General features: G+C 46.7%; 1 protein-coding gene across 4 annotated transcripts in view; it reads left to right on the top strand.

Annotated features, from left to right (window-relative positions):
* Positions 1–15,338, top strand: part of GPR107 (G protein-coupled receptor 107) — a 99,663-nt gene that overhangs the window by 72,382 nt on the left and 11,943 nt on the right. For all 4 annotated transcript variants that reach the window (XM_077284762.1, XM_077284759.1, XM_077284760.1 and 1 more), the window contains exons 14-17: positions 1,035–1,078; positions 10,285–10,334; positions 11,093–11,176; positions 11,595–11,722. In XM_077284762.1, coding sequence (XP_077140877.1) covers positions 1,035–1,078; positions 10,285–10,334; positions 11,093–11,176; positions 11,595–11,722 — 306 coding nt within the window. The remainder of the gene's footprint in view (positions 1–1,034; positions 1,079–10,284; positions 10,335–11,092; positions 11,177–11,594; positions 11,723–15,338) is intronic.

The following is a 15,338-nucleotide window of genomic DNA, read 5'->3' on the forward strand; positions in this document are numbered from 1 at the left end:
CACCCGCCGTCAAACACACCGCCGTACTATGAGGGGTCCTGTGCCAATGCCAACGAGTGGGCCCCCACTGCTTGCTCAGGATCACAGCACTTGCAAAGTTGAAATACTTACCTCTCCCTGCTCCACCGCTGTGACGTATGCCGCGTTTCCTGGGCCCACGAAAATCTTGAGCCAGCCCTACCCCCCCACAACTTTAGCCAAATGACCCCCAGTTTTCAATGCCTAACTATTATAATAAAGTAAATTAAGATTGACAAGCTTGAGTAATAAGAATTGATGTTTTTGGCATTAAAATGGGCACTGTAGGTGTTTACCTGTCCTCCACTCACTGCCGATTTTGATTCCCCATTGACTTGCATTGGGTTTCGTGTTTCAGTCGGCCCCCGACTTTTCGCAATAATCGGCTGATTTCACCCGACCTGACTTTTGACAAAGTCAGGTTTCGCGAAACCCGACTCAATCCTAAAAAAGTAAAAGTCGCTCAACTCTAGTGGCCAGTTTATGGTGAAATTTTGTTCTTTCCACTTCTGGATTATGGCCACAACAGTGCTCACTGGATCCTTCAATAATTTAGAATTTCTTCTGTAACCAATGCCATCAGCAATATGTTTTGCAACAATAAGGTTGTGAAGGACTTGAGACAGCTCACTGGTTTCATGAGATGTTTCTTGTGTGGCACCTTGGTTATGAGTCACCTTTTTATAGGCAATCAGTTGAACCATCTGAAATTCTTTTTAAGTAAGTGACAGGATTGCTTTGCTTAGAAAATTGGTGACGTGTTAGGTACTTATTTCACCCTCTATTTTATCCTGCATCCGTCTGGGAACTACAGGGGTAATCTTCTGCTGTTGATCGTTCTTGCAGGTAACGAGGTGGATTTTGGAGCCATCCATCTTCTTCCTCATCTTCTAAACTATGTTATACCAGTCCGGTCGTACGGCTGTACTTTAGAGTTAGTGATTTCATCCTGTCGCATTACACGCCTTGTGTGCTGACCATCTCCATGAGCTCTTATATTCTCTGTTTCCACCCAGGTCCATCCGACATCTTCAGGAAGCATCAGCGACGGATGGAAAAGGTAAATCTGTTTGTTTTTTTTTGGTTTTTTTGCATATTCTTAGTGTTGAGTAACACGCTCAATTATTGTAGTCGAAGCTGGTGCCCTTAAATCACATCCGCCTCTGATCTTGGAGGCACCGCGCTGGGCTGTTCCATTGCCAATGTAAAGCCATTCTTCTCCAGCAGGTGGCGATATAAGTCTTCGCGCTGCCACTTTATCGCAGCACGTCACACACAGGGACAGTCTTTCTGCTCAGCAGCTTGTATAAAACATGGTATATAGCATGTGTAGTAAGCGCTCGCAGAATACGTCATCACTGCAGGGTCCATGTCTGGAGAAGGCAAACACGATGGCACCTTTTTCTCCAGTGTTTGGCTTTGGTTAGAAATGATGGGAATTGCCTTCATGACCAGGCATCATCGTTGGTAGTAAATCTCCCAGCGTGTGTGATTTGTATCGCAGCACTTATTGTTATTATTATTACGCCATTTATTCCATGGCGCTTTACATGTGAAAAGGGGGTATACATAATAATAAGTAGAATGATGATTAACTATCTGAGTCACGGACTGGTACAGGAGAAGGGACCCTGTCCGCGAGGGCTCACAGTCTACAAATATGCATAGAAATGTTTGCAATCATCGCATCGTTCAGGATAATCCGTTCTTGAGACTTCTGAAGCCCCCTGACAGTTCAGATGCCCATCTCAGCCCAGCTCTAAGAAAAAAATCACCTTCATCTTGTATGTAGCAGTCAGGCAGATCTGTTAGTAGCTCTGCAACCATGGGCACACATACATCCGCATAGAAACTGTGTACATGTAACGGCAGGGTATTTGTACACTGGATTATTTGCATGCCTTTATTTATTTTAGCAGCATTATAATAATAGAAAGTTTCCATCGGTGTTCACATACACTAACATAGGCAGCTGCACATAGTGTCCCTGTAGTCTGCGCCACCCGGTCAACTCTCGTGGAGTATAGGAAGCCATGTTCCTACTCTTGGCTGCAGATCGTTCTCTGATACTCCGCCATGATGGGTGGTTTATACCCATTTCCAGCTGTGCCCAATATATAGCCATGCATATTAAGTGCTTCTATTGCTTTTTACAAGGCGCCAATCTAGCTTCCATATGACCCTGCATCTCTTCTGCTCCTCAGAGCCTCTCCTGTATGGACCCTTCCTGTGCCCAAAAACCCATCACCTGCGGCCAACATCCTGCATTATCTACCCCACCCTTCCCCTGCCGGCCGCCAGCTATTGATCCCTGATTTAATGGTCTTTGCCATTAGTTAATGGCACCCCAGATAATTGTGGAGGGCGTGGGTGGGAGTGTAGACGATTTCCGGGGGGTGAAGTCAGACATGTTTACTCTTCACAAAGTGATGGGTTTGATGATGTGCCAAGAACGCATCGAAGGGAGGAAATAGTGGAGACCGATTACAGCAGCATCATAGCTTGCAGGAAGGTCGGCTTCTGCTAAAAATGAGTAGACTCCTTATTGATCTCACTGAAAGCAAGGAAAGAGCTTGAATTTGGGGGGTCCTGACCAATGAGTCTGATTGGCTGTTGTAGAACTACATCTTCCAGCAGTGCCTAAGGTTGGAGTCAACTCATTTTTAGCAGAAGCCGACCTCCCCGCAAGCGTGAGATCTGTGCAGTGTGAACTACATGCAATGTGAGACGAGCTGGCCTAGCATGTCTCCCATTGTATGTAGTCCACACTGCCCAGATCTCCTGCTAGCTAGCTGCAATGTATCAGGCTGAATACGACTTGTAGAAAATTCTTATTTGTTAGATGTCTTAGTTTAATACATAAGAATTTTATTATTCACAGGCAGCAAGCAGAGATGTTGAATTTTGGGTAAAATTGATAGATTTAGCCGGGGTGGGTGCAGTTTATAGTTAGTGATTGTCCCGTTTCCCTGCGGCCCCATGAATGGTCAGCCGGTCCAGCAGCTGTAGGGTTGGGAATGGTGTGGATGAGCGATGTGTGCGGGTCCCCATCCTCCCTCGTCGCCCTTCTTCACCACGTACAGCCTGTGTTAGTAATTAATTATCTGGGTTTAGGTAGCGGATCTCCTCCGTCACATACCTCTCCTCTGACCTGTCTATATATGGCTGCTTTCTGTGCCTCCGCATGATGCTGTGACCCCGGGAGCCCAGCATGGTTACACATGTAAACATAACCTCCATTACTGACATTGGCCCGCAGTGATCGGCTGCTGCGTTTTATTTGCTGTCATCTGGCAGCGCGTCATACAACAAAGTTTTCCAACAGTGCAGGTTAGTTAAGAAGGACGCAGTGGCTGGATGTGCGCCCGCCTCACGTCACTTACAGCCAGGTTTTAGCAGTGATGGGTGTAATGATCTTTTCTGGGGCCTCTGTATTGGCCCCGTCCGGTGCACAATGAGGGTTCGGTCTCAGAGCGTTTTAGATGGGGGATATCTGGGCACTTTCCACTTGTGCAACGGCTGATGGTGGGTCAGGATACCTGCCTTTACCTGTCACTGCAGCATCATCGGCCTTTTCCTTCCGGGCATCGTAGATTGGGGTCCCCAACGCCTATTTTCCAGTGTACACAGATTATACTGATGGGGGAGGATCGGAGAAGCCTGTAACCACATATGAAGGAGGATGCAATTGGGGTTATCAGTAGTGACCAGATATCCCTCAGCCACATGTTTATTTTCTGGAGACGGGTGCTGGTAGGGTCCACCGCCACAGATAGAGATTAGCACTATTTCTAGCATTCCCTCCTCCCTATAAATACTGCTGCCCGCTCCTCAGTGCTAGTGATTATGCTGCTGCAGCTGCCATGATTGTATGGAGATATTGAGGGTATATGTATAGACGTAGTGACTAGTGATGAGCGAATATACTCGTTACTCGAGATTTCTCGAGCACGCTCGGGTCCTCTGAGTATTTTTTAGTGCTCGTAGATTTAGTTTTTCTTGCCACAGCTGAATGATTTACATCAGTTAGCCATTATAAGTACATGTGGGGATTCCCTAGCAACGAGGCAACCCCCACATGTACTTATGCTGGCTAACAGATGTAAATTAATGATAAAACCAGTGATGCAAAACAAAGAGTTAAAAACATTAAAAAGCCAATGTGCCATACATATATAGAGATGTGAGACTATGATAAGCCTAACACCTATGCTCATTTGTCAATCAATCAATGAATATATATATTATATTATTGATATAAAATATAATATATATTTTAGAACCATTCAGGAAAAGCAATGTATGAGAGGGGAAAGTCCAATAGTAAGCAATGTTTGTCTGCCTCTTTCACTCTTACTCTAGTGATCCTACTTCAGCTTAACATTGGACATTCCTCTCCCATACATTGCTTTTCCTGAGGGTTATACTTCTATATTCTATATCATGGATGTTGCTCACTTATCAGGTTTGGCTTGTATGCTTGATTTCTCCATTTATCATAGTATATGGCCTAACATTGGACATTCCTTCCAATTCTGTCCTTTTTGTATATATTCCTCTTTATGAGCGTTGTTCATCTCCGCATGTTATGCATTTATTATTGTGTTTTCTATTCCTAAAGGTACCGTTACACTAAACGATTTACCAACGATCACGACCAGCGATACGACCTGGCCGTGATCGTTGGTAAGTCGTTGTGTGGTCGCTGGAGAGCTGTCACACAGACAGCTCTCCAGCGACCAACGATGCCGAAGTCCCCGAGTAACCAGGGTAAACATCGGGTTACTAAGCGCAGGGCCGCACTTAGTAACCCGATGTTTACCCTGGTTACCATTATAAATGTAAAAAAAAAAAAAACACTACATACTTACATTCCGGTGTCTGTCACGACCCTCGCCATCAGCTTCCCACACTGACTGTGAGCGCCGGCCGTAAAGTAAAAGCAGAGCACAGCGGTGACGTCACCGCTGTGCTCTGCTTTACGGCCAGCGCTCACAATCAGTGCGGGAAGCTGACGGCGAGGGTCGTGACAGACACCGGAATGTAAGTATGTAGTTTTTTGGTTTTTTTTTACATTTACAATGGTAACCAGGGGTAAACATCGGGTTACTAAGTGCGGCCCTGCGCTTAGTAACCCAATGTTTACCCTGGTTACAAGCGAACACATCGCTGCATCGGTGTCACACACACCGATCCAGCGATGACAGCGGGTGATCCAGCGACGAAATAAAGTTCTGGACTTCTAGCTCCGACCAGTGATGTCACAGCAGGATCCTGATCGCTGCTGCGTGTCAAACACCACGAGATCGCTATCCAGGACGCTGCAACGTCACGGATCGTTCTCGTTGGAAAGTTGCTCAGTGTGAAGGTACCTTTACTGTTCTTGGATACCTTGGCTGTTATTATCTGATTGGCATCTGATAGGTGTTGGCCTTATCAGAGTCTCTCATCTCTATATGGTGATCCCATGGCTTTTGCATACTTTTTTTCCTCCTTCCCGTATCATCTGACTTCTTATGAACACATAAGAACCTTGACAGTCCTCCCATAAAATCTGGAGTTCCTGCTGGTGGCTGCTAATGAGGACCGGCACAATAAATCATCTGTCTCTGGCTGTTATGTTCTGAAGTGCAATACTCTGTAGGAAAGGTTTGGAGCACTGGGACATCACCAGGAGACGATCTCCACATGGCCCCGAGGCCGGAGATCTCCCAGCTGCCCCTTCTCAGCTCACTGTTTTCCTAAACCAATTCTTGGCGACGTTTACTATGAGCCATTCAATTAGCGGAGCAGAATGTGCCAGGTTTGGATGATCAGTTCCATGGAGAATTCACATCATTTCTGCTCATAGACAGAATGGTTAAAGGAGATATCCGCCTTACAAGGAGCTGCATCACCAGTCCTGTGTTCACATATTGAATTTTGGGATCTATTTGCTCCAATCTCATCCAGACCAGATAGTAATCTGCTGTACTAAGAAAATCAGTCCCCACTAATGAGTGACACAGACCTTTATCAATGACCCTTCATCCATATTAGGGGGAACCTCCATTTTTCCATTAATGGGGAACGCATCCCTCGTATCTCAGTCATATAAAACTCGTATAACATTATAGATGCTAAGAACCAACTTCTCCACCATTACAGAAGATCGACTCTCCACTCTACTCTCAAGATCGCATCTCACCACCTGTGCACTTGACCCGATCCCGTCCCACTTCATCCCAAACCTCGCCACAGTCTTCATCCCAACCCTAACCCTTCTCTTCAACCTATCACTAACAACTGGTGTTTTCCCTTCAAGCTTTAAACATACCTCAATCACACCTATCCTCAAAATGCCCTTTCTTGACCCATCCTCTGTACCGAGCTATCGCCCTATATCACTTCTCCCCTATGCCTCAAAACTACTGGAACAACACGTCCATCTTGAACTGTCCTCCCATCTATCTTCTTGCTCCCTCTTTGACCGCTTACAATCAGGCTTCCGGTCACACCACTCCACTGAAACTGCCCTAACTAAGGTCACCAATGACCTATTAACCACCAAGAGCAAGGGACACTTCTCTATCCTCCTCCTCCTGGACCTGTCCTTTGCCTGTGACACAGTGGACCATTCCCTATTATTACAAACCCTCTCATCCCTTGGCATCACAGACTTGGCCCTATCCTGGATCTCGTCATACCTAACAGACCGGACATTCAGTGTCTCCCATTCACACACCACCTCCTCACCTCGTCCCCTATCTGTCGGAGTCCCGCAAGGTTCAGTCCTAGGGCCCCTGCTCTTCTCCATTTACACCTTTGGCCTGGGACAGCTCATAGAATCTCACGGTTTTCAGTATCATCTCTGTGCCGACGACACACAGATCTACATCTCTGGACCAGATATCACCTCCCTACTAACCAAAATCCCTCAATGTCTATCCGCTATTTCATCCTTCTCCGCTAGATTTCTAAAACTTAATATGGACAAAAGAGAATTCATCATCTTTCCCCCATCTCACGCGACCCCCCCCCAACAAACCTATCCATTACAGTAAACGTCTGCCCACTCTCCCCAGTCCCACAAGCTCGCTGCCTCGGGGTAATCCTTGACACTGATCTCTCCTTCAAACCACATATCCAAGCCCTTTCCACTTCCTGCCGACTTCAACTCAAAAATATTTCACGAATCCGTACATTCCTAAAACAAGAATCTGCAAAAACCCTAGTCCATGCCCTCATCAACTCCCGCCTTGACTACTGCAGCCTCCTGCTCTGTGGCCTCCCCTCTAACACTCTCGCACCCCTCCAATCTATCCTAAACTCTGCTGCCCAATTAATCCACCTGTCCCCCCGCTATTCCCTGGCCTCTCCCCTCTGTAAATCCCTTCACTGGCTCCCCATTGCCCAGAGACTCCAGTACAAAACCCTAACCATGACATAATGCCATCCACAACCTGTCTCCTCCATACATCTGCGACCTCGTCTCCCGGTACTTACCTGCACGCAACCTCCGATCCTCACAAGATCGCCTTCTATACTCCCCTCTTATCTCCTGTTCCCACAATCGCATACAAGATTTCTCTCGTGTATCACCCCTACTCTGGAACTCTCTACCACAACATTTCAGACTCTCGCCTACCATCGAAACCTTCAAAAAGAATCTGAAGACCTACCTCTTCCGGCAAGCCTACAACCTGCAGTAACCACCGATCAACCAAACCACTGCATGACCAGCTCTATCCTCACCTACTGTATCCTCACCCATCCCTTGTAGATTGTGAGCCCTCGTGGGAAGAGTCCTCTCTCCTCATGTACCAGTCGTGACTTGTATTGTTCAAGATTATTGTACCTGTTTTTATTATGTATACCCCTCCTCACATGTAAAGTGCCATGGAATAAATGGCGCTATAATAATAATCTAATATATAATTGCCTAGAATACTACTTCCTGCAATTTGTGCCAACTTCCGTGGCTTTGTCCGGAGCTAATGTCCGGAGCTCATGTCCGGAGCTAATGTCCGGAGATAAGTGACGTCACCAGTGTCCTACACCCAGGCAGAGCACAGGGGCCCCAGGCAGCATATGGGGCCCCAGGCAGAGCACAGTGGCCCCAGGCAGACCACAGGGGCCCCAGGCAGCATATGGGGCCCCAGGCAGAGCACAGTGGTCCCAGGCAGAGCACAGGGGCCCCAGGCAGCCTATGGGGCCCCAGGCAGAGCACAGTGGCCCCAGGCAGAGCACAGGGGCCCCAGGCAGCATATGGGGCCCCAGGCAGAGCACAGGGGTCCCAGGCAGCATATGGGGCCCCAGGCAGAGCACAGTGGCCCCAGGCAGAGCACAGGGGCCCCAGGCAGAACATGGGGCCCCAGGCAGAGCACAGGGGCCCCAGGCAGAGCACAGGGGCCCCAGGCAGCATATGGGGCCCCAGGCAGAGCACAGGTGCCCCAGGCAGAGCACAGGGGCCCCAGGCAGCCTATGGGGCCCCAGGCAGAGCACAGGGGCCCCAGGCAGCATATGGGGCCGCAGGCAGAGCACAGTGGCCCCAGGCAGAGCATATGGGGCCCCAGGCAGAGCACAGTGGCCCCAGGCAGAGCACAGGGGCCCCAGGCAGAACATGGGGCCCCAGGCAGAGCACAGGGGCCCCAGGCAGAGCACAGGGGCCCCAGGCAGCATATGGGGCCCCAGGCAAAGCACAGTGGCCCCAGGCAGAGCACAGGGGCCCCAGGCAGAACATGGGGCCCCAGGCAGAGCACAGGGGCCCCAGGCAGAGCACAGGGGCCCCAGGCAGCATATGGGGCCCCAGGCAAAGCACAGGGGCCCCAGGCAGCATATGGGGCCCCAGGCAGAGCACAGGGGCCCCAGGCAACATATGGGGCCCCAGGCAGAGCACAGTGGCCCCAGGCAGAGCACAGGGGCCCCAGGCAGCATATGGGGCCCCAGGCAGAGCACAGTGGTCCCAGGCAGAGCACAGGGGCCCCAGGCAGCTTATGGGGCCCGAGGCAGAGCACAGTGGCCCCAGGCAGAACATGGGGCCCCAGGCAGAGCACAGTGGCCCCAGGCAGAGCACAGGGGCCCCAGGCAGAACATGGGGCCCCAGGCAGAGCACAGGGGCCCCAGGCAGAGCACAGGGGCCCCAGGCAGCATATGGGGCCCCAGGCAAAGCACAGGGGCCCCAGGCAGCATATGGGGCCCCAGGCAGAGCACAGGGGCCCCAGGCAGCATATGGGGCCCCAGGCAGAGCACAGTGGCCCCAGGCAGAACATGGGGCCCCAGGCAGAGCACAGGGGCCCCAGGCAGCATATGGGGCCCCAGGCAGAGCACAGGGGCCCCAGGCAGCATATGGGGCCCCAGGCAGAGCACAGCGATATTTTGGACCACTGTGCGGTGTTTCAGACCCCCTGTGTGATGTCTGGGGCCCTGTTCTTAAGTATATTAAAGATTAAAGTAACGTATATTAAAGTATATTATAGATCAAATTTGACACGTTTATGAGCACCATTGAGTGATATACTCAAGAATTACATAATTTTTCAACATTTTATGGTTTCAAACTGTAAACACTCAGAGTTTTTTTTACTTCAACCAGAAAACCTTAACGGTTCATAAAAAACTTGACTTCAGGATATGATAAAAGTCATAGTATTCTGAATCTTTAACTTATAAAGATACCTTTACATGGGGTGATTATTGGTTCCAGAGAGGCTTTCGGCCGATAATCGTACACATGGCTGGTGACAGGACAATACAATATAAACGTTCAAAGGTAAACACTGATAACATTAAAATCTAATATATAATTGCCTAGAATACTACTTCCGGCAATTTGTGCCAACTTCCGTGGCTTTGTCCGGAGATAATGTCCGGAGATAAGTGACGTCACCAGCGTCCTACACCCGCTCAGGGTGGACAAAGATATATGCCTTCGTGGTGCGCGGCACTTTTCTGATTGGTCACATTCAGAAATGTGCCGTACTGTCAAGAATTGTCAAGAGCTGGTGAGTGCAGCCATTTTTTGTTCTTTCTTACTATTATTTATTAATTGTATTATTCTTACATTTGAATAAATAAAGTATATATGGATTCTAGACTCCCGATTCTTTAGAATCGGGCTGCCATCTAGTAATAAATAAGGAGCGATGCGCAGATCCACCATACCGCAGGACCAGAGACTGCTCAAGAAAGTCTGTAGTTGTCTGTTTCTAGTAGATTGTGAGGAGTGACCGAGCACTGATATTTCCTCACACTCATTAATCTTATTTATTCTTTTTTTTGTGTCAGCTGCAATCAACTTGGCGAAACTGAAGCTTTTCAGACATTACTACGTCATGGTGAGTAAGGAAGAAAGGAGGACACGGAAGTGATGTATCTGACAAGGAAACATACAGCGTCTTATCTGCCCCTATGTACATGAATATAACTGCTATAATACTGCTCCCTATGTACAAGAATATAACTATTGTAATACAGCCCCTATGTACAAGAATATAACTACTATAATATTGCTCCTATGTACAAGAATATAACTACTATAATACTGCTCCCTATGTAGAAGAATATAACTACTATAACACTGCTCCTATGTACAAGAATATAACTACTATAATACTGCTCCCTATGTAGAAGAATATAACTACTATAAAACTGCTCCTATGTACAAGAATATAACTACTATAATACTGCCCCTATGTACAGGAATATAACTACTATAATGCTCCTCATATTGTTAGTATGTCCTTTCATACCCGGATTGCCCCATTTTCCGTCTTCTTCCCGTGGCCCTTTGTGGCACTGACATTGAGGTTACTGGATGGGCTGATAGTCGGCTCCTGCAGTAATTGCATTAAGTGATCTCTCGGTGCCTGAGATACAGACATAATAACTTGCAGCACCAGGAGCAATCTATTAAGTGGGTGCCATAAATTCCTCTTAGCGAGATTAATCCCAGATCTGCAGCCTGACTTGTGCTTCTCAGCAATATCAGCGCAGACTAGTGGGGGGCACAGGCTAGGCTCTGCGGGGATGGTGGGATCATCACCACAGAGGAAGACTTTTACATGTCTTAGTTTTAACTCTTGTTTTTCCGTAGATCGTGTGCTTCATATACTTCACCCGGATTATCGCCTTTCTCATCAAGCTGGCAGTGCCATTCCAGTGGAAGTGGATGTACCAGGTAGGTAGGTGCCCTCCACTGGTGCCCAGTCCATGCTGCATATCCAAACATGAGTACCTGGGTTGATATCTACACTCCAAAAATCTTTTGCATGCATTCTGCATATTCCTAGTGTAAGACGTAGTGGAATTCATCGCCTTTTTCTAGATCTCTGAGAGTGAACATAAACCATCTTCTCTACAACCAGATGTTCCAAACCCATTGGGACGTTCTCACAGCTGAGGGTTGGTTACAATTGTATCTAATCTGCACTGATACACTGTACCGAACCCTGAGCTGCGAGATGTTTTAGGACAGGTTTTGAGATTCTGAATGTAAACAAAAATGTTCACTGATGGTAAGCCAAAATATTGAAAATGGAGACGGGTTTAATAAGCACCATGGTGGTCCGTTCTAGATATCTTCTGACTTTCCACAGCTTCTGGATGAACTCGCCACCTTCATCTTCTTCGTGTTGACCGGGTACAAGTTCCGGCCGGCATCGGACAACCCGTACCTGCAGCTTCCCCAGGACGAGGACACGGATGATCTGGAGATGGAGGCAGTGTGAGTACAGGAGGGATAAGCAGCTGCCAGACTCCCTGTGACACTTATCCCTGGGGGAGACTCTCTATTACGCCATGAAGTCGTCGTTGGGCGGGGGTCACAAACTTAGAACAGGAGTCTCAGCAGCACAGAATATTACAGGGGAGGGTGCGCTTTCAGTGAGTAAACCATTGCATGCATCCTGGGGCGGACATGATGTGAAGAGAGGGAACGAGCATAAATGAGAGGATCAGGAATGTCTAGCTGCATAGAGTACTGAGTGTTTCCGTACAGGATTGTACCCCTCTTGCTGGAGCTCAGGAAGTTAAGTAGTATATCAGTCTCCAGTAGCACAGAATATTTCAGCATGCCTTCAGAGCATTCTGGTGATGAGGGAAATAGGTGACTCTCATCTTCAGGGTGTCACCTCTCTCATGTCTATGGATGGAGATTTTCTCCTCTCGGGCGCCCCACCCCTCTCCTGGCGTCTGTTTAGTGTCCCCCCTGGTCAGATGTCCTAGTTTAGGCAGCTGGGTCCTGTTCCTTCTAACATCAAAGAGTCATATAAGCCTGGATGTCTGCAGCCATCTGCATACATATATACACGCACTGTGGCTGCAGACCAAGTTCCTCCTGAGGTGACACCCTGCATAGTTGTTCAGTCTTCCTGCAGTCATGAGCCGGGGTCAAGGAACATATCTGCTTGCTGTTTGTGAATATGAGCATTATTGCTTATATCCAGAGGCTAAACACCCATCCTGACCTTATGCTTCTCTTAGCTGAGGGTCTTTTACAGGTGCACCTGGGTCTGGTCTTCACATTCCTCTGCAGGAAACGTTAAGTGTGGACATGCAAGATTTACCTTGCACAAGATTGGCCACACTGGATACGATTGACACAAACCCTCAGCTGCAAGGTCGGGTGCGGTTTTCAGTCTTGTTTGCACAGTTAATGTGTTCGTCTCTGAGGCGAATATATAGAGGGATGTTCCAATTCGCTTACAGCAAGCAATTACAGGTTTAAAAACGTGGTGCAATGAACTTGTTAGCTTTTCAGTTCTGATTCTGACAGCAAACAGATCTTGAATTGAGATTTACAGTTGTGTGAAAAATAGCAGTCTAACATCAATAATGTGGGTTTTTGACAGAAAAGATCATACAACATGGGAAAAAAATGAATAACTAGATGTAGGCGAGTAATGGGCAGAATCAACAGTCATGACATGCATGCTGCTAATTGGGTGTAATTGACTCCTTTAATGAAAGGGGGATGCTCTGATTAAAAGCAGTGCAGAGTTCAATTAGTGCGGTCATTCATTCTGTGAAGAAGCAGGTGTCAATTATGGCCCTTATTTAGTGTAGGAGGGCAGCAGATGTAACCGCTGGTTTTAGCCCTTGCTCAGTGAATAAGATTGGTCGTTCCAGACATTGTACCGAATTAGAAAGAACTCTTTTTATTGAAAGATTCCACAGGATAGAAGTTACAAACCTATATTATCATAGTATAAGGTAAGAATGATTCAGACATTTACCTTTATCCATTCAATACAATAACATGGATGTAACATCACACTCTCAATAATAGAGTAAACAAAGAAAAGCAAACAGATTGGAACGTAGTGTATTAGGCAGGTTCCGTTATGAAGCATTGCACTCTCAACTAAATTAGCTGGTTTCTTATCAAAATTCAGAACAGTACCAATTCGGGCCATATCAGAAGTACACTCTTTTAGTCTATGCAATATCATATATCACAGTCCATGTGTTTAACCCCTTCACCCCCAAGGGTGGTTTGCACGTTAATGACCGGGCCAATTTTTACAATTCTGACCACTGTCCCTTTATGAGGTTAGAACTCTGGAACGCTTCAATGGATCTTGGCGATTCTGACATTGTTTTCTCGTGACATATTGTACTTCATGATAGTGGTAAAATTTCTTTGATATTACCTGCGTTTATTTGCAAAAAAAATGGAAATTTGGCGAAAATTTTGCAATTTTCCAACTTTTAATTTTTATGCCCTTAAATCACAGAGATATGTCACACAAAATACTTAATAAGTAACATTTCCCACATGTCTACTTTACATCAGCACAATTTTGGAACCAAAATTTTTTTTTGTTAGGGAGTTATAAGGGTTAAAAGTTGACCAGCAATTTCTCATTTTTACAACACCATTTTTTTTAGGGACCACATCTCATTTGAAGTCATTTTGAGGGGTCTATATGATAGAAAATACCCAAGTGTGACACCATTCTAAAAACTGCACCCCTCAAGGTGCTCAAAACCATATTCAAGAAGTTTATTAACCCTTCTGGTGCTTCACAGGAATTTTTGGAATGTTTAAATAAAAATGAACATTTAACTTTTTTTCACAAAAAATTTACTTCAGCTCCAATTTGTTTTATTTTACCAAGGGTAACAGGAGAAAATGGACCCCAAAAGTTGTTGTACAATTTGTCCTGAATACGCCGATACCCCATATGTGGGGGTAAACCACTGTTTGTGCGCATGACCGAGCTCGGAAGCGAAGGAGCGCCATTTGACTTTTCAATGCAAAATTGACTGGAATTGAGATGGGACGCCATGTTGCGTTTGGGAAGCCCCTGATGTGCCTAAACATTGAAACCCCCCACAAATGACACCATTTTGGAAAGTAGACCCCCAAGTGCTTCACAGAAGTTTATAATGCAGAACCGTAAAAATAAAAAATCACATTTTTTCACAAAAAATATTTTTCGCCCCCAATTTTTTATTTTCCCAAGGGTAACAGAAGAAATTGGACCCCATAGGTTGTTGGACAATTCGTCCTGAGTACGCTGATACCCCATATGTGGGGATAAACCACTGTTTGGGCGCATGGGAGACCTCGGAAGGGAAGGAGCGCCGTTTGACTTTTCAATGCAAAATTGACAGGAATTGAGATGGGACGTCATGTTGCGTTTGGAGAGCCACTGATGTGCCTAAACATTGAAACCCCCCACAAGTGACACCATTTTGGAAAGTAGACCCCCTAAGGAACTTATCTAGATGTGTTTTGAGCGCTTTGACCCACCAAGGGCTTCACAGAAGTAATGCAGAGCCGTAAAAATAAAACAAAAATTTTTTCCCACAAAAATTATTTTTTTAGCCCCCAGTTTTGTATTTTCCCGAGGGTAGCAGGAGAAATTGGACCCCAAAATTTGTTGTCCAAGTTGTCCTGAGTGCGATGATACACCATATGTGGGGAGAACCACTGTTTGGGCGCATGGGAGGGCTCGGAAAGGAAGGAGTGCCATTTGGAATGCAGGCTTAGATGGAATGGTCTGCAGGCGTCACATTGCGTTTGCAGAGCCCCTAATGTACCTAAACAGTAGAAACCCCCTACAAGTGACACCATGTTGGAAAGTAGACCCCCTAAGGAACTTATCTAGATGTGTGGTGAGCGCTTTGACCCACCAAGGGCTTCACAGAAGTTTATAATGCAGAGCCGTAAAAATAAAACTAAAATTTTTTCCCACAAAAATTATTTTTCAGCCCCCAGTTTTGTATTTTCCCGAGGGTAACAGGAGAAATTGGACCCCAAAAGTTGTTGTCCAATTTGTCCTGAGTGCGCTGATACCCCATATGTGGGGGGGAACCACCGTTTGGACGCATGG

Source organism: Ranitomeya variabilis, chromosome 2 (genome assembly GCF_051348905.1).
Source record: "Ranitomeya variabilis isolate aRanVar5 chromosome 2, aRanVar5.hap1, whole genome shotgun sequence".
Lineage (NCBI taxonomy): Eukaryota > Metazoa > Chordata > Amphibia > Anura > Dendrobatidae > Ranitomeya > Ranitomeya variabilis.